General features: G+C 39.5%; 1 protein-coding gene across 1 annotated transcript in view; it reads left to right on the top strand.

The window, feature by feature from the left end:
* The window catches only part of LOC118889001 (dystrophin), a 1,535,792-nt gene that overhangs the window by 529,324 nt on the left and 985,634 nt on the right, over window positions 1-20,834 (top strand). The window contains exon 39 of the mRNA XM_036840547.1: window positions 12,905-13,077. Within this exon, the coding sequence (XP_036696442.1) occupies window positions 12,905-13,077 (173 nt within the window). The remainder of the gene's footprint in view (window positions 1-12,904; window positions 13,078-20,834) is intronic.

Below are 20,834 nucleotides of genomic sequence, written 5' to 3'. Positions count from 1 at the left end.
TCACACACACCCCTCACGAAAGCCATGAATGGATTACTTTTAGACCAGTGGGGAAGATCCTCCTTCCCTTCTCTTGAATTTTACCCCTTTACCCCTTTAGGAAATTACAGCTATTCATTTTAAGTGTTTGGGCTCCCAACACACGGGCAAATGGTGCTGGTTGCCCCAGTGTGAATTTCAGTAATCAGCATGTCAGTCAGCTGGATGCTTGGTATCAAGTGGAGCACTTGTCAGAGTTCTGGAATTTTGCCCTTGGGCTGGCAGCCACGTTAACATGGAGTCCGTGACTCACATCAACAGGAGTTGAGCCAGTGCAAGCACTGGCAAAGGTCATTTTGTCAGGCTGTCCAGGTCAGCAGAGTTAACAGAAGCAGAAAAGAAGTCATGCTGGTGCACCTGACCTAATCCAGCTAGTGGGGTAGCCCTAAATATTCCACCCAAGACTCTAGGCTCAGAGCCATCAGGAGATGGTAATGAAATTTTGCCAGGTGGATAAAAGAAAGAACGAATATAAGAGGTTTGCTTGAGTGAAGGGACTTCTAGGACATTGATAACATATACCAGACATTCTGTCTTTTTTAAAATTTTTGTTATATTCTCAGTTTTGTTTTTATTAGTAGTAAACTTTTCCTCCATAAAGAAGTGTCTTATGTCAAATAAAGCAAACCATAGTGTAGTACTAAGCTATTTTCAGTTTTGTAGTGAAAGAGGTTGACAGTGGAAGACAGTCTTCTCTGTCCAGATTTACATTTCCATTCTTTCAGTATGCTGAGATTGCTCTTGATAAGATCACCAGTCACCTCCTAAATATCCACAGTTGACTTTTTACTCCTGTTCCTAGATGCATTTGACTTGTTGGTGGCTCCCTCCCTCCCTCCTTCCTGATATTCATTCTCCCTTTAGTTTTAAAATATTTTACTCTTCTGGTTCTTCTCCAAGATCTGATGAGATCTACTCTTCGGACATATTCATCTCCAACCTCGACCTCTGCTTTCCACAAAGGGTCATCCTTAGGCAAATTTTCTTCTCACGCTTTCACTCTAACAAAAGTTTCTGAGCAATTTGACCATCTCTCCTGTAATGAAACAACACCTACTATATTCCACTGACTAGCAATTCTGTAACACTGGCAGAAGACAATTTTAACCTGCATTTCTCCAGATAAGGAATCTCACAGGATATTTCTGTGTTGGCATGCCTTCCTTTCCCTCACATGGTAATACTTGTTAGATACATATTCTGACCACAGAGTTAAATTGAGTTGCTTAACAGAAAAATAATGAAACCTTCTATTTGCAAGGTGTTCATGGACTTGAAGACAACACCTTGGAATTTTATAAACAATCTCTCTCTCTCTGTCTCTGAAATTCATTCACATCACCCATAACCATTGTGTCTAGCTGATTTGCAGACCTGGGAACACAGCTGCTTTCCTCAGGGTCCCATTGTAAGCATTGACTTTTGCCCCTTACAACCGACATTATCTATATCCTCAGAAGATTCTATAGATTAATCTTCCCCCAAGACAAGTCCTCATGCACCACAGTCATGAAGTCTTAGAATGAGTCAAGAAAGCTCCCTAAGATCTACCCATGACTTCTCTCCTGCTGCCCAATCTGACTGGTGGAGTTTGCTTCAGAGCCGGCCTTCTGGGAAGCTGCAGGCTTAGCAACAGGCACCCCCTATTTAGCCTAGTCTCCATCTCACACATGGTTGAACCTCCCCAATTTTGCCTGCAAGTCAGCAAATATGTTCGTTTTATTGATACCTGTTAAGTTTTTATATTTATACAGTTCACCCTTGAACAACATGGGTTTGAACTTCATGGATCTACTTACATGTGGATATTTTTCCACAGTAAATACCACAGTGCTGTACAATCCATGGTTGGGTGAATCCGTGGATGTGGAGGAACCACAGATGTGGAGGGCCAACTGTAAATTATACACAGATTAACCCTCATTTTATTCAAGGGTCAACTGTATTTATTTATCCTGACAGGAAGCATGTGATCTCTGGGTCAGAGAACACGTCACTAATTACTCAAATTCCCATGAGACGTGCACTGAGGGCCAGATGTACAGGAGAGCAACCCCAACATTATAAACATCGGAGCTTATATAAAGGAGTTGGCACATCTGATAGAGACAGACAGACAGAAAGACAGACATGGAGGGACTTGGGTGGGTGAGGGGAGAGAGAGGCAGGAAGAGAGAGACAAACAGAGAGAGACCTTTGCTCTGGAATGTAAACACATCCTCTCCAGAGAGAGGGGAAGGTCTAGGTCTGTTATCCTCAGAATGTAAGTTGGAATGTAAGCAAAGGGATCCAAGAAAGATAAGCTTCTGAGTCTCCCTGGAAAAATGCACTAATCTAAACACCAAGGTATGTTTGCTATTCAATTATCCTCTAACCCAGATGCCAATGTTCTTTGCGCAGAAAGGCCAGGCGTGTGGAAATGTGAGAATACGTATGGCCCAACGATATTTGCCGTCTCATTCATATTCTCAAAGTCTGTTGCCAACTGCCTATTGAATGTCTATTGTCTGACAACCCAAAGGCTTCATAACATGATTGTGTCCAGAAGGAAATCATCACTTACACACACACACACACACACACACACACACACACACACATACACACATATGCATGCGCACACAGAACCTGTTCATCCATCTGAAATCCTTTTACTCAGATATCAGTATTCATCCGGATGTTCAGGCCAGAAACCTGAGAGTTATTCAAGTCTTTCCTCTTCTTCACCCAACACAGTCACTGAGTTCTGCCAAGTTTCCTTCCTAAACAACTTTCTCAATTCAACTCAATTATGAAGGACAACTAGATATTTGATTACATTAATAACACTTTAAAGTTTTTAGATGTAGGATATGGTATTATGTGTACTTTCCTTGAAAAGAATTCATGTATATTGGAAACATGCTGAAGTATTTATGGATAAAATATTATATCAATTTGTTTCAAAATAATCCAGTTGAGGAGGTGAATGGGTGGAAATACAATGCAACAAAATTGTCCATGTTTTCATAAGTGTTGGCACTGGATAATGGGCTCATGGGGGCTGTTTGTACTATTTTCCTTTTTTTCCTTTTCTGCTTTTGTATATATTTGAAATTCATACACACACACACACACACACACACACACACACACACACGTCATGGTTCCCCACTGCCTACTGAATTGCATGCAGTATTTTAAAGCACATTATTAATCACCTCCAGCCTCTGTTTCCTGACCCATCTTCCCTGATCCTGTACATTTCTGAAAAGTCAGTCGTATACGGCTACTCATGTTCCCTATCTTTGCATGTGTATTACCTACTAAGTATGATGTCCTTTCCACTTCAACTACTCAGCTGTGTCTACCCCAAATTGCACTTCCTTTATGAGCCCTTTCCTTGGCTTGTGACCATATATGATATATGATTCATTCCTTTTTTTTTTTAACATCTTTATTGGAGTATAATTGCTTTACAATTGTGTGTTAGTTTCTGCTTTATAACAAAGTGAATCAGTTATACATATGTTCCCATATCTCTTCCCTCGTGCGTCTCCCTCCCTCCCACACTCCCTATCCCACCCCTCTAGGTGGTCACAAACCACCTAGCTGATCTCCCTGTGCTATGCGGCTACTTCCCACTGGCTATCTATTTTACATTTGGTAGTGTATATATGTCCATGCCACTCTCTCACTTCGTCACAGCTTACTCTTCCCCCTCCCCGTATCCTCAGGTGCATGCTCTAGTAGGTCTGTGTCTTTATTCCCATCTTACCCCTAGGTTCTTCATGAACTTTTTTTAAAATTTTTATTTTTTTCTTAGATTCCATATATATGTGTTAGTATACGGTATTTGTTTTTCTCTTTCTGACTTACTTCACTCTGTATGACAGACTCTAGGTCCATCCACCTCACTACAAATAACTCAATTTCGTTTCTTTTTATGACTGAGTAATATTCCATTGTATATATGTGCCACATCTTCTTTATCCATTCATCTGTTGATGGACACTTAGGTTGCTTCCATGTCCTGGCTATTGTAAATAGAGCTGCAATGAACATTTTGGTACATGACTCTTTTTGAATTATGGTTTTCTCAGGGTATATGCCCAGTAGTGGGATTGCTGGGTCGTATGGTAGTTCTATTTGTAGTTTTTTAAGGAACCTCCATACTGTTCTCCATAGTGGCTGTATCAATTTACATTCCCACCAACAGTGCAAGAGGGTTCCCTTTTCTCCACACCCTTTCCAGCATTTATTGTTTCTAGATTTTTTGATGATGGCCATTCTGACTGCTGTGAGATGATATCTCATTGTAGTTTTGATTTGCATTTCTCTAATGATTAATGATGTTGAGCATTCTTTCATGTGTTTGTTGGCAATCTGTATATATTCTTTGGAGAAATGTCTATTTAGGTCTTCTGCCCATTTTTGGATTGGGTTGTTTGTTTTGTTGTTATTGAGCTGCATGAGCTGCTTGTAAATTTTGAAGATTAATCCTTTGTCAGTTGCTTCATTTGCAAATATTTTCTCCCATTCTGAGGGTTGTCTTTTCATCTTGTTTATGGTTTCCTTTGCTGTGCAAAAGCTTTTAAGTTTCATTAGGTCCCATTTGTTTATTTTTGTTTTTATTTCCATTTCTCTAGGAGCTGGGTCAAAAAGGATCTTGCTGTGATTTATGTCATAGAGTGTTCTGCCTATGTTTTCCTCTAAGAGTTTGATGGTGTCTGGCCTTACATTTAGGTCTCGAATCCATTTTGCGTTTATTTTTGTGTATGGTGTTAGGGAGTGTTCTAATTTCATACTTTTACATGTAACTGTCCAGATTTCCCATCACCACTTATTGAAGAGGCTGTCTTTTCTCCACTGTATATGCTTGCCTCCTTTATCAAAGATAAAGTGACCATAAGTGCATGGGTTTATCTTTGGGCTTTCTATCCTGTTCTATTGATCTATATTTCTGTTTTTGTGCCAGTACCATACTGTCTTGATTACTGTAGCTTTGTAATATAGTCTGAAGTCCAGGAGCCTGATTCCTCCAGCTCCATTTTTCGTTCTCAAGATTGCTTTGGCTATTCGGGGTCTTTTGTGTTTCCATACAAATTGTGAAATTTTTTGTTCTAGTTCTGTGAAAAATGACAGTGGTAGTTTGATAGGGATTGCATTGAATCTGTAGATTGCTTTGGGTAGTAGAATCGTTTTCACTATGTTGATTCTTCCAAACCAAGAACATGGTATACCTCTCCATCTATTTGTATCATCTTTAATTTCTTTCATCAGTGTCTTATAATTTTCTGCATACAGGTCTTTTGTCTCCTTAGCTAGGTTTATTCCTAGATATTGTATTCTTTTTGTTGCAATGGTAAATGGGAGTGTTTTCTTAATTTCACTTTCAGGTTTTTCATCATTAGTGTATAGGAATGCCAGAGATTTCTGTGCATTAATTTTGTATCCTGCTACTTTACCAAATTCATGGATTAGCTCTAGTAGTTTTCTGGTAGCATCTTTAGGATTCTCTATGTATAGTATCATGTCATCTGCAAACAGTGACAGTTTTACTTCTTCTTTTCCGATTTGGATTCCTTTTATTTCTTTTTCTTCTCTGATTGCTGTGGCTAAAACTTCCAAAACTATGTTGAATAAGAGTGGTGAGGGCTTCCCTGGTGGTACAGTGGTTGAGAATCCGCCTGCTAATGCAGGGGACACGGGTTCGAGCCCTGGTCTGGGAAAATCCCACATGCTGCGGAGCGACTGGGCCCGTGAGCCACAACTACTGAGCCTGCACATCTGGAGCCTGTGCTCCGCACCAAGAGAGGCCATGATAGTGAGAGGCCTGCGCACCACGATGAAGAGTGGCCCCCGCTCGCCACAACTAGGGAAAGCCCTCGCACAGAAATGAAAACCCAACACAGCTAAAAAAAAAAAAAAAAAAAAAAGAGTGGTGAGAGTGGGCAACCTTGTCTTGTTCCTGATCTCAGTGGAAATGGTTTCAGTTTTTCACCATTGAGGACGATGTTGGCTGTGGGTTTGTCATATATGGCCTTTATTATTTTGAGGAAAGTTCCCTCTATGCCTACTTTCTGCAGGGTTTTTATCATAAATCGGTGTTGAATTTTGTCAAAAGCTTTCTCTGCATCTATTGAGATGATCATATGGTTTTTCTCTTTAAATTTGTTAATATGGTGTATCACGTTGATTGATTTGCGTATATTGAAGAATCCTTGCATTCCTGGAATAAACCCCACTTGATCATGGTGTATGATCCTTTTAATGTGCTGTTGGATTCTGTTTGCTAGTATTTTGTTGAGGATTTTTGCATCTATGTTCATCAGTGATATTGGCCTGTAGTTTTCTCTCTTTGTGACATCTTTGTCTGGTTTTGGTATCAGGGTGATGGTGGCCTCGTAGAATGAGTTTGGGAGTGTTCCTCCCTCTGCTATATTTTGGAAGAGTTTGAGAAGGATAGGTGTTAGCTCTTCTCTAAATGTTTGATAGAATTCACCTGTGAAGCCATCTGGTCCTGGACTTTTGTTTGTTGGAAGATTTTTAATCCCAGTTTCAATTTCAGTGCTTGTGATTTGTCTGTTCATATTTTCTATATCTTCCTGGTTCAGTCTGGAAAAGTTGTGCATTTTTAAGAATTTGTCCATTTCTTCCAGGTTGTCCATTTTATTGGCATAGAGTTGCTTGTAGTAATCTCTCATGATCCTTTGTATTTCTGCAGTGTCAGTTGTTACTTCTCCTTTTTCATTTCTAATTCTATTGATTTGAGTCTTCTTTTTTTTCTTGATGAGTCTGAGTAATGCTTTATCAATTTTGTTTATCTTCTCAAAGAACCAGCTTTTAGTTTTATTGATCTTTGCTTTCGTTTCCTTCATTTCTTTTTCATTTATTTCTGATCTGATCTTTATGATTTCTTTCCTTCTGCTAACTTTGGGGGGTTTTGTTCTTCTTTCTCTAATTGCTTTAGGTGCAAGGTTAGGTTGTTTATTTGAGATGTTTCCTGTTTCTTAAGGTAGGATTGTATTGCTCTAAACTTCCCTCTTAGAACTGCTTTTGCTGCATCCCATAGGTTTTGGGTCATCATGTCTCCATTGTCATTTGTTTCTAGGTATTTTTTGATTTCCTCTTTGATTTCTTCAGTGATCACTTCGTTATTAAGTAGTGTATTGTTTAGCCTACATGTGTTTGTATTTTTTACAGATCTTTTCCTATAATTGATATCTAGTCTCATAGCATTGTGGTCGGAAAAGATACTTGATCCGATTTCAGTTTTCTTAAATTTACCAAGGCTAGATTTGTGACCCAAGATATGATCTATCCTGGAGAATGTTCCATGAGCACTTGAGAAGAAAGTGTATTCTGTTGTTTTTGGATGGAATGTCCTATAAATATCAATTAAGTCCATCTTGTTTAATGTATCATTTGAAGCTTGTGTTTCCTTATTTCTTTTCATTTTGGATGATCTGTCCATTGGTGAAAGTGGGGTGTTAAAGTCCCCTACTATGATTGTGTTACTGTCGATTTCCCCTTTTATGGCTGTTAGTATTTGCCTTATGTATTGAGGTGCTCCTATGTTGGGTGCATAAATATTTACAATTGTTATATCTTCTTCTTGGATTGATCCCTTGATCATTATGTAGTGTCCTTCTTTTTCTCTTGTAATAGTCTTTATTTTAAGGTCTATTTTGTCTGATATGAGAATTGCTACTCCAGCTTTCTTCTGATTTCCATTTGCATGGAATATCTTTTACAGTCCCCTCACTTTCAGTCTGTATGTGTCCCTCGGTCTGAAGTGGGTCTCTTGTAGACAGCATATATACAGGTCTTATTTTTGTATCCATTCAGCCAGTCTGTGTCTTTTGGTGGGAGCATTTAATCCATTTACATTTAAGGTAATTATCGACATGTATGTTCCTATTCCCATTTTCTTAATTGTTTTGGGTTTGTTATTGTAGGTGTTTTCCTTCTCTTGTGTTTCTTGCCTAGAGAAGTTCCTTTAGCATTTGTTGTAAAGCTGGTTTGGTGGTGCTGAACTCTCTCAGCTTTTGCTTGTCTGTAAAGGTTTTAATTTCTCCATCAAATCTGAATGAGATCCTTGCTGGGTAATCTTGGTTGTAGGTTTTTCTCCTTCATCACTTTAAATATGTCCTGCCACTCCCTTCTGGTTGCAGAGTTTCCGCTGAAAGATCAGCTTTTAACCTTATGGGGATTCCCTTGTGTGTTATTTGTTGTTTTTCCCTTGCTGCTTTTAATATGTTTTCTTTGTGTTTAATTTCTGATAGTTTGATTAATATGTGTCTTGGCGTGTTTCTCCTTGGATTTATCCTGTATGGAACTCTCTGTGCTTCCTGGACTTGATTAACTATTTCCTTTCCCATATTAGGGAAGTTTTCAACTATAATCTCTTCATATATTTTCTCAGTCCCTTTCTTATTCTCTTCTTCTTCTGGGACCCCTATAATTCGAATGTTGGTGCATTTAATATTGTCCCACAGGTCTCTGAGACTGTCCTCAGTTCTTTTCATTCTTTTTTCTTTATTCTGCTCTGCAGTAGTTATTTCCACGATTTTATCTTCCAGGTCACTTATCCGTTCTTCTGCCTCAGTTATTCTGCTATTGATCCCTTCTAGAGTATTTTTAATTTCAATTATTGTGTTGTTCATCATTGCTTGTTTCCTCTTTAGTTCTTCTAGGTCCTTATTAAATGCTTCTTGCATTTTGTCTATTCTATTTCCAAGATTTTGGATCATCTTTACTATCATTATTCTGAATTCTTTTTCAGGTTGACTGCCTATTTCCTCTTCATTTGTTAGGTCTGGTGGGTTTTTACCTTGCTCCTTCATCTGCTGTGTGCTTCTCCGTCTTCTCATTTTGCTTATCTTACTGTGTTTGGGGTCTCCTTTTCACAGGCTGCAGGTTCGTAGTTCCCGTTGTTTTTGATGTCTGTCCCCAGTGGCTAAGGTTGGTTCAGTGGCTTGTGTAGGCTTCCTGGTGGAGGGAACTAGTGCCTGAGCTCTGGTGGATGAGGCTGGATCTTGTCTTTCTGGTGGGCACATCCACGTCTGGTGGTGTATTTTGGGGTGTCTGTGGCCTTATTGTGATTTTAGGCAGCCTCTCTGCTAATGGATGGGGCTGTGTTCCTGTCTTGCTAGTTGTTTGGCCTAGGGTATCCAGCACTGTAGCTTGCTGGTCGTTGAGTGGAGCTGGGTCTTGGTGTTGAGATGGAGATCTCTGGGAGATTTTCTCCATTTGGTATTATGTGGAGCTGGGAGGTCTCTTGTGGACCAGTGTCCTGAACTTGGCTCTCCCACCTCAGAGGCACAGTCCTGACACCTGGCTGGAGCACCAAGAGCCTGTCCTCCACATGGCTCAGAATAAAAGGGAGAAAAAATAGAAAGAAAGAAAGAAAGAAAGAAAGAGGATAAAATAAAGTAAGAAAATAAAATAAAGTTATTAAAATAAGAAATAATTATTAAGAAAAAAATTTTAAAAAGTAAAAAAAAAAAACAACAACAAAAAAACGGGCAGACAGAACCCTAGGACAAATGGTGAAAGCAAAGCTATACAGACAAAGTCTCACACAGAAGCATACACATACACACTCACAAAAAGAGGAAAACTCCCAAACTCCGCCTCCTCAATTTGGGATGATTCGTTGTCTATTCAGGTATTCCACAGATGCAGGGTATATCGAGTTGATTGTGGAGATTTAATCCGCTGCTCCTGAGGCTGCTGGGAGAAATTTCCCTTTCTCTCCTTTGTTCGCACAGCTTCCGGGGTTCAACTTTGGGTTTGGACCCGCCTCTGCGTGTAGGTCGCCTGAGGGCATCAGTTCCCCGCTCAGACGGGACGGGGTTAAAGGAGCAGCTGACTCGGGGGCTCTGGCTCACTCAGGCCACAGGGGGAGGGAGGGGTACGGAGGCGGGGCGAGCCTGCGGCGGCAGAGGCCGGCATGACGTTGCAGCAGCCTGAGGCACGCCGTGTGTTCTCCCGGGGAAGTTGTCCCTGGATCACGGGACCCTGGCAGTGGCGGGCTGCACAGGCTCCCGGGAGGGGAGGCGTGGAGAGTGAGCTGTGCTCGCACACAGGCTTCTTGGTGGCGGCAGCAGCGGCCTTAGCGTCTCATGCCCGTCTCTGTGGTCCGTACTGATAGCCGCGGCTCGCGCCCGTCTCTGGAGCTCGTTTAGGCGGCGCTCTGAATCCCCTCTCCTCGCGCACCAGGAAACAAAGAGGCAAGAAAAAGTCTCTTGCCTCTTCGGCAGCTCCAGACCTTTTCCCAGACTCCCTCCCGGCTAGCTGTGGCGCACTAACCCCTTCAGGCTGTGTTCACGCAGCCAACCCCAGTCCTCTCCCTGCGATCCGACCGAAGCCCAAGCCTCAGCTCCCAGCCTCCGCCCGCCCTGGCCGGTGAGCAGGCAAGGCTCTCGGGCTGGTGAGTGCTGGTCGGCACCGATCCTCGGTGCGGGAATCTCTCCGCTTTGCCCTCCGCACCCCTGTGGCTGCGCTCTCCTCCGTGGCTCCGAAGCTTCCCCCCTCCGCCACCCGCCGTCTCCGCCCGCGAAGGGGCTTCCTAGTGTGTGGAAAGCTTCCCTCCTTCACGGCTCCCTCCCACTGGTGCAGATCTTGTCCCTATGCTTTTGTCCTTGTTTTTTTCTTTTTTCTTTTGCCCTACCCAGGTACGTGGGGAGTTTCTTGCCTTTTGGGAGGTCTGAGGTCTTCTGCCAGCGTTCAGTGGGTGTTCTGTAGGAGCAGTTCCACGTGTAGATGTATTTCTGATGCATCTGTTGGGAGGAACGTGATCTCCGTGTCTTACTCTTCCGCCATCTTCCGAGCTCAGAACCGATTCATTCCTTTTCTGAACTTTGAGAAAAGATTTGGTACCACTTAGACCACTCATCAAATAATTTCTCATCATTTAACTGGGACTTCTAAACTATAATTGTTTCCTTCAGTTTCCAAACCACATCCTCCCTTACTACCTCAATAAGATCAATGTAAAACTTCTTCGAAACAAATTAAACTGTGCTTCACCTACCTTTGCTTTCCCTGTATTGGTCCTTGTACATGAAAGAGCTCAATAAATGTTTACTCAATTGACTTGTCTTTGACAATTCAGATGAGCAGAATAACCAAATTCACACTTGTAAGACTAAACAAATATGTAAGTTTTTAGCATTTTTTGAACATTAATATTTTTAAAGTTTTTTATTACAAAACGGCATTGTGTTTTTTCCCCTTAAATATAATCTAGATTTTAAAATCATGGAGTTAAATTTTGAGATACTTTCACTTATTCAACACAAATGCACTGGGTACCTACCATGTGCCAGGCACAGGTTTGAGCTCTGGAAACCCAATATAGAGCAAGACAGATAACATCCCTGCACTCATAGGATCTAGTCTAGTGACGTAGAGAAACCAGTAGTTGTATAATTTCATGCTAGTCATAAGTGCCATGAAGAAAAATGAACAATACAGGGAATACAGAGAAGTTGGGGTTGCTACTTAAAATGGAACAGTAGATAAGGCTCTTCTGAGATGAGAAAGAAGTGAGGAAAACAGCCATATAAGTGTCTTGGAGGGAAAGAGTATTTTTGGCAGAGAGAACAGCAAATGCAGAAACCTTTAAGCAAGAGCATGCTCGCCATACTGAAGGAACACAAAGAGGCTAATGAGGCTGAAATGGTGTGTACTTGGAAGAGACTAAGGAAAAAATAAGATTAGAATGTCAGGCAGTGTACAGCCAAGTTATGTAGAGATTTGTAGGCCATGATAAAGACAATTGGTTGGGAATTCTCTGGCGGTCCAGTGGTTAGGACTCGTCGCTTCCACTGCAGGGCGCGGGTTCAATCCCTTGTCGGGGAACTAAGATCCCACAAGCCGGGCATCTGGGCCAAAAAAAAAAAAAAGACAATGGGTTTGATGAGGAGCCATTGGAGGGTTTTGAGAAGAGAAGTAATATGATTTGATTTATGTTTTATAAGAATTTCTTTGGCTGTTGTGTGGAGAATTGAGTGGGAGAGGGGCAAGACTGGAAGCAGGAGGATCATTTAGGTAGCTATTGTGATAATCTAGGTGAGATATAAGGATAGCATATCATCAGAGCAATAGTGAGGGAGATAACGAGAAGTGGTCAGATTCTGGACATGTTCTAGAAGTAGAGCCAACAGGATTGTCCAACAATTTGAATACTGGAGATTAAAAAAGAAAGATCAAGGATGATTCCAAGATTGTCAGCCTGAATAACTATCAATTGATATGTCATTTACCAAAGGAGAGAAAACCATGGGAAGAGAAGGATACGGGGATGCAGTTCAGAATGTGGTTATGCTAAGGTTGAGATGCTCATGAGACATCCAGGTGTCAAGAAAGTACTTAGATTTGTGAGTCTGGATTTCAGAGTTGAGGTCAGGGCTGGAGATGTAAGTTTGAGAGTCACTGTCATATAGAGATTATTTACAGTCATGGGAGCAAATAAGAGGTAATATAGATAGACAAGGAAAGAAGTGTCAGAACTAAGCTAGAGCACTCCAATATTAAGAGATTAGTAAGAGGGAAAGGATTCTGTAAAGGAGACTGAGAAGCAGTGGGCAAGAAGGTGGAGGAAAAACCAGAAAAATTCAGGTTACAGAAGTCAAATGAAGATAGAGTTTTAAGATGGAGGGAGTGAGTGATCATCTGTATCAAGATGAGGACTGTGAATTACCCATTGAAGTTGGGCATGTTGAAATCACTGGGCTTCAGGGCTAATGACTTTTAAAAGTCAATAGATTAAAAATGCAAGACCATTAGTTACTTTGGGGGTTGATAAATTTCCTTTCTTCTCTTTCCATAGATAGCTGAATCATTTTTGACTTGCTTTAAAATTTCAATATTACAGAATATAAAAGACAGCCTGCAACAAATCTCAGGTCGGATTGACGTTATTCACAATAAGAAGGCAGCAGCATTGCAAAGTGCCACACCGATGGAAAAGGCGAGGCTACAGGAAGCTCTCTCACGGCTCGATTTCCAATGGGAAAGAGTTAACAGAATGTGCAAGGACCGACAAGGGTAGGTACCACTTTCCTTTTACTAAATGATTATATACCTGTCTCCCAGGAATTCTAGAGTTCATTTCAGTGTTCTCCATGGAAAAAAGAGAGGTAGGGAGGAAGAGAGGGAGAAGTATCACTTTCACTGGAAAAAGGTAAGTGGAGTAAGAGCAAATAATGATGAACAGTTCAGACTAATGAGCTGAATTCAACATTTTCTGTACTGAAGTTAGTATTACGTTGGAGCACTATAATATCCTCTAAAATTTCAGGTAATGTCAAAACCCATCTGGTCATTTAATTGAGGTGGTTTAAATAATTGTACAATATAAATTGTATACCTTTGGTCAAGTCTGTATCCTATAGATTTATAACAGTTTGATATACTTAGATTAATATATTGGAAATATAAGCTAGCAACACAAAGTTGATTTTCGTGTGTTGTTTCTGTTTTGAAGGTGATCCTTTACATTTTGAAGTCCCCCCACTTTTTTGCTACAAGGAATTTGTTGATTTAAAATAATTAATTTTTAGTGCTTCCCTTAATTAAAATATCCAACTGTTGACCAGATTTTTAAAATTCACATACATTTCTTAGCCTGATACTACAGGAAGGTATTGTTTTCTCTTCCAATTTTAGGTTAAAAGGAATAAAGTTGTAATGGCTTAAAACAATTTGTTTCAAAGATTTGTTCAAGACCATCTTCTTCATTATTCTCAGAGGAAATCAAATCATTTTTAATAATTACGAAGAACCTCCTTAATATCTCTCAGATCTGTCCATTTCTTGCCATCTTTACTTCTGTTTTTGTTCTTCATTTACTGCATTAGATTCCTAAATCAATACTTCTAGCAGAAATCTCAGTTGTCTCCAGTGATCATCCCTACTTTGTTCCCAATTATCTTTCATCCAGAATTGTTTTTCTGAAGTGTAAGAAAACTTACATTCCCTTTAGAATAAAGTACAAACTTATTAATTGGGGATATGAGGCTTTCACATGACCCCTGCTCCTCTGGTCAGCCTCACTGTTTATCATTTCCTGCCCGCCCTACAACCCCTCCAAATTCTGCTCTATCAATATTAAATTGATTTAAAGATTCACAAATGTTTTCTGCCCTCTCTGGCCTACCTGCCCTTCGAGTCTCATGTGAGATGTTATTTCCTTCTTAAAATCCTAAAAATATTAGTTGATCATAGAAACTTAGATATTATTTTAACATTAATGGAATATAATATCAACATACTATTTATGTATTTGCAGATGTCACCAGACTTGGTGGCTACTCTGTAGAGTACCTGCTCCAAAGTGACCTATTCCTAGAATTTACTACATAGCAATCGATTTTATTTATTTATTTATTTTTTTCCTTTTATGCCTCCTGCACAAGCTCCTGAGAGACAAAAGCTTTGTTTTATTTTGTGTGGTATGCTCAGGACTAAGGTAGTCTTGAGCACGAAGTGGATGTTCGGTGTGTATGGACTGGAGCCTCCTGCAAGAAGCCTGAGAATATTTTTCCCTGAATGGTCCAATAGTTCTATCTCAACTTACTGGAAAACAGCAGGCCCTAGGGTATCCAAAGCCATTCTTGATAAAGGGAAAGAAACTCAGCAACCCTATGTATATACTGCAAAAGACAAACTCATATTGCCATCATGGTACACCTCTCAATAGCCCACAGTGAGTCAAAATGAGCTTTTACAAGTTGCTCCAATGAGGTCAGTTTCATCACTGTCTTTTGGGGTGCCCATTCCACTTTGGGGATGTTTTTGTCTTTGTTGTCTTCTGTCAGTGTTTTCTTCCAGCCATCCAAGGCCACCAACACTATCCCCTAAGAACCTTGCAGGGTTCTTGGGTAGCCAGTGGTTACTGTGCTTCTATAGACACCTCCCATTCTTGCACGAAAGCAGAGGTGAAACGTTCTGCTTTCTGAGACTTCTCCCCCACTTTATGTCATCTTTGGTCAGTGAGCTAGGTATTCCCTTCTGACAGTCATACAACTCTTTCCCTTTCAGTTCACCTTCAACCATAGTCTTTAAAAGAAGCACAAGACTAATGCCATTCCACAGAGAGAGTAAGCTGAATTCTCACCCCACATCTGGGTGGGGTCTTTCCTATATCTGGCAAGAGATAGTGTGTCACTAACCCCAGTAGACCCACTCTTTTCTTATCCAGATTCTGGAAAAGTATCCTAATTTTTCTCTAACTGGGTTCCTCTAGGAATTGGTCAGGAGCTGCTAAATTTCCTGTGACTTTTAGTCTAGTCTCGAGTAAAACTGTTTTAAGTTATTGCTTGTGAGCACAGACACTACAGTTCAACTTGTTTTGGAATCCTGGCTTTCCTGCTGACTGGCTTTATGTCCTTGAACAAGTTCCCTAACCTTTATGCTCCACAATTCCCTTATCTATAAAATGGGATAAAAATATTTTCTAGGTCATAGAGTTGTTATGAGGATTAAATGACACAATGTATGTAGAGTGCTTAGCAGATTGCTTATACATGATAATGACTCGATCAAGCTTGGCAATTTTGATGATAAAAATAATGGTCTTCTGGCTCTGCTAGTCTTCATGCCTGCTAATTCTTTCTTATATGCTTTCACATTTTCCTGAGCACCATAGAGAGTTGATTTAAATTCAGTCCCTAATTTGAAGAACCTCCCAGTCCTAGAGAGAAAATGGACAAACAGCCAATAAATTACACGTTGACAGATGTGAGCGATGCTAGAGGGCGAGAACAAGATCCTTGGGGAGTGGAATAGGAACATCTTACTCAGAGTCAGGAATAAAGCAAGGTCAATGGACCGTTCAAGGTTCTGAGTTACAACTAACAGAAAGTAACTCCAGTTACCTTAGGTAGGATAATATAATTGGAAGGATATCAGGTAACTCATGGAATCAATGGAAAGGCCTGCAAGTCAGGTTTAAATATGGGCAGAAATTGTCAAGGAAGACCAGGATATGCACCCAGAACCACACCCAGCATCAAGCTATAAGATGAATCTGAATTATAAACTTCTGTCACTGCCATGGTCCACTGGTCCACAAGAGGTACCATTGCCACTGGATATTGGTTGCTACTATGCTGCCAAAAAGTATCAAAATTATTATTTCTTTTTGTGTCACTAATTTTAGAATTAAGGTTTCTGACAGAATTATTTGGTAAAGCAGGAGTTGGATATTTTTTTCTCTGAAAGGCCAATTAGTAAATATTTTAGTGTTTGCAGGTCATATGATCTCTGCTGTAACTACTCAACTCTGCTGTTGCAGGGTGAAAGAAACCATAGACAATACATAAATGAATGGGGATGGCTTGTTCTAATAAAACTTTATTTATAAAGACAGGTGGTAGACCAGATTTTGCTGGTGGGCCATAAATTGCCAACTCCTGTAATAAGGCATGCTTCAGTCATATAACTAGGTTCTAACTGCCAGGGGTTAGGGAAAATAAATAGCTGGAATTTGGGATCCATTGCGGTGATAGTCAGGAATTTATCTCCCACCAAGCCCATACAATGGTAGATTTTTGAATCCTTAGAGAGACTAGAAGCTATAGATTCTTTTTTTTAAATTGAAGTATAGTTGGTTTACAATGTTGTGTTAGTTTCTGGTGTACAGCAAAGTGATTCAGTTATGCATATATATACATCTTCTTTTCCATTATGGTTTATTACAGGATATCGAATATAGTTCCTTGTGCCATACAGTAGGACCTTGTTGTTTATCTATTTTATATGTAGTAGTTTGTATCTGCTAATCCCAAACTCCTAATTTATCCTTCCCCCACCCCCTTTCCCCTTTAGTAACCATAAGTTTGTTTTCTAGATCTGTGAGTCTGTTTTTGTTTTGTAAGTAAGTTCATTTGTGTCATATTTTAGATTCCACATATAAGTGATGTCATGATATTTGTCTTCCTCTGACTTACTTCGCTTAGTATGATAATCTCTAGGTCCATCCATGTTGGTGCAAATGGCATTTTTCATTATTTTTTATGGCTGAGTAGTATTCCATTGTATGTATATACCACATCATCTTTATCTGTTCATCTGTCGATGGACATTTAGGTTGCTTCCATATCTTGGCTATTGTAAATAGTGCTGCTGTGAACATTCGGGTGCATGTATCTTTTTGAATTAGAGTTTTCTCTGGATATATGCCCTGGGGGTGGGATTGCTGGAACATATGGTAATTCTGTTTTTAGTTTTATAAGGAACCTCCATACTGTTTTCCATAGTGACTGCACCAGTTTACATTCCCACAAACAGTGTAGGAGGGTTCCCTTTGCTCCACACCCTCTCCAGGTTTTGTTATTTGTAGACTTTTTAATGATGGCCATTCTGACTGGTGTGAGGTGATACCTCACCATAGTTTTGATTTGCATTTTTCTCATGCATAGAAGCTGTACATTTTTAAATACATTCATGTTGGGTTCTCAACAAAAATCTACTGATTTTTTTTTAAATAAGTCAACTTGAGGTTAAAACAAAATACCTTTGAGCCAGTAAGAAGGTATTAGTATATTTTCATGTATGATCCAGGTATGATAGTGTATTAGTCAGCTATTACTGTAATATGGTGATACAAATCACCCCAAAAACTCGATGGCTTAAAACAAGCCTTTATTCTCATGCTTATGGATCTTTAGGTTGTCTGTGTTTTGGCTGACTTAGGCTGTGTGTGGCTGGGCAGCTGTTTCAAGTTATGGTTAACTGGGCTAGGCTCTAGGATGTGTGCTGGGTTAAGGTCTGTTACATATATATTTATTCTGGGCTTAAGATGAAGGATCAGTGGCACAGTCTGCTCATGACAGGTCACCAGAGCATGAACCAAGCCTAATCTCCTAAGAGCACTTATGACCTGTGATCATATTAAGCCACTCACATTCCATTGGCCAAAGCAAGCCTGACATCAGTAGAATGGGGAAGTAGTCTCTTCCTACGGTGGAAGGGAAAGAAGAATGAATATTTGCTGAATAATAATCTAAACTATTATAGATAGTTAATAATTAATAACACAGGAATTTTTTACAGCTAGAAAATACCTTAGTGATTTTATCCTGCTTCATTATTTTATACGGGAGACTAAATCACAAAGATGTTAAGTGACTTGCCAAACACATGCTACGTGACACATCTGCTTATTTCTATTTCACCAAAATATTTAGCTCTAATAGATCTACATAGTTTACTCACAAATAAGTTACAGATATGAGAAAATGCATTAGTCTCTTGGCATTCCTAAGGCATAGTTTCTGAGACCATCCTTAATCAACAAATTCATGAACGCCATAATGGCAGAACTCACCTCTATTAAATGTCATAAAGTAAAACAGACATTACTGTCTAAGTCAAGGCGAGTAGAGGATTAAAATCCAGATTGACTTGTGACTGCTCACTCATTATCTAGGAGACCAGCTTCCATACGTTGTCTTCCAGCAAATAGAATTTCAACATGTACCTCAGTAAACTTACAAACCCTCGAAGTATTAAAAGTGGCTCCTTTCCATGGAAACACAAATGGTGAACACAGTAAATATTAAATCCATGAATCCTATGTGTGCATATACATATCCATGTATATGGATAGATATCCGTATATATAAACGAAAGATAAATATTTAACTTTATGAGAAATTAACATTGTTGCTAAATGCTATTTTCATCTATTTCTTGGTGGATTGCTCACTGTTTATAAAAGATACCTACAGGAAACACATGAAAATAAAGAATTAACATAATATCTACCTAGTATTAGAGAAACAATGTGCTTTCCTTCTTTCAACAAGCATTTAAGGAGGACCTTTCAAGTGCCAGATACCTTGTTGTCTTTCCTTTCTTTCTGTTACCACCTTTCCTATCCCTCAAACCATTAATAAATTTGCCCCATTTTCAGGCAATTACTCCTCAAGTCTTAGAGAATAGCACAAATCAAATAAGATTTAAAAAGTGAAAGCAGTTTCTAGCCTACAAATTGCTCTGTAGCCATAAGATGGCATTATTGTGTAACAACAAGATTCTGGTCTGACAGTGTGAGGGCATTTAAAAAATCAAATTCTATTACCAATGATATTTCATGAAATAAGAAATAGGAAAACCATGTTGCATAAAAGAAGCCAGGCACAAAAGGATATATGTTGTATGATTCCATTTATATAAAACTCCAAAACAGGCATATCAGGGGTTAAAGGTCAGATATGGTGACCTTTGTGGGGAATAGTAATTAACAAGGGCGGGAGCAAGTCCTGGTGTTCTGAGTAACGTTTTATTTATTCATCTGGATGCTGGTTGCATTGGCACATTTCCCTTAAGAAAATGTATGGAATTGTGCACTTGTGATTTGTATACTTTTCTGTGTGTATGCTGTACTTGAATGAAATTTACACTTAAAATTAAAAAAATCATAACTACATACATTTTTAAGTACAGGAAGGCCCCGATCTCAGAATTAAAAAAAAATTATGTAGTTTTAAGAAAAGCATGTTACATTGTTCTATTTTTGGCCTTTCACCCTGGACCTCCAAACACTTTATAATAAGCCAGTACAGACTCTAGGATAAGTTTGTGAGCACCACCACTCTAGAGAAAGCTTTCCTGAATTTCCCACCATCATGCTGGGACCACATTGCCACATGTCAACAGAATGCTGGGGATGGGAGAGCTGGAAACCGCTTCCCCAGGGATTTCTCCTTTGTTTAGCTCCCTTAGAGCCAAGCCCACAGTATTAATGCGCTTACAGACGCTTGCTGCTGTGAGACAATGAAAGAAATGAAACGAGAGAAAACAGGAATAGAAACAAAAGAAATCTGACTTGAAGAGAGAGTGCCTTAATCATCTCTGTATTCAGATTCTGGGGGACAAGCATGTAATTCTGCAAGCCCACTCCAAATGCAACTTTCTCATAAGCATTTGCTATCTCAGTTGTAATTTTTCTACTGGAGCATTCAGTAAATATTTTTCTCTTATGTCAAGGTGAGGGAAATAACCACACACTACCCACAGAGGAAAGGAATAATATATTAATCCTTATGGCATCACCATACAATTTTATCCTCTAAAGTGGAAACTAGAGGAACAGATGCATAATCTGGGAGCTTTTCCAGAATTGTTTGTTCCTAAATGAGACATTCAGCTATAGCAGCGTTAGCAGCCTCTTCTATTTGTCACAATGCCATATGTATTTGGGAAGATACATGAGAAGCACACACAGGATCCTGACAACTCAGGAAAGATTAACACTGCAGTCTTAGAATTAGTCTCTACTAAATGTAAGGATTTTTATGCCAGATTGGATCTTTGTTTCCCCTCCCAGGTATATGTATAAGTGCCAATACATAATTCTACTGTTGTTTTTTGAACTTGGTAGAATTAAGAAGTAAGAGGTAAAAAAAAAATACCCTGAATATGGGAAATTTTTTTACATCTCATTTCAGAATCATTGTTGTACTGACCAGGGGAAAGTATTCTCATGCATTCATTCATGGGGACACTGCAGAGGAAGATGTGTTAAATTGAGGAAGAAGTGACATTTTCTCTTTATGTCCCACTTTTTCATGCTGCTGAGACCATGGTGTATGGGGAAGGCCTCTGATTTGGTTCTCAAAATCAAGATATGTTTTTGAAAATCATTCTTTATTAAATAATTGATTCGATAGAATTCATTTTTAGAACTTAGTTATCTATGTAAAGAAAATAATACACTTTTATCTCCACAGATCTATCAGGAAACATACATAGACACACCCATACACTCCCCAATTCACCTAAACATTGGAAATATT

Source organism: Balaenoptera musculus, chromosome X, assembly GCF_009873245.2.
Source record: "Balaenoptera musculus isolate JJ_BM4_2016_0621 chromosome X, mBalMus1.pri.v3, whole genome shotgun sequence".
In the NCBI taxonomy this organism is placed as follows: Eukaryota; Metazoa; Chordata; class Mammalia; order Artiodactyla; family Balaenopteridae; genus Balaenoptera; species Balaenoptera musculus.
The sequence above is the reverse complement of the archived record's forward strand: the minus strand, read 5'-3'. Positions and strand labels throughout refer to the sequence as shown.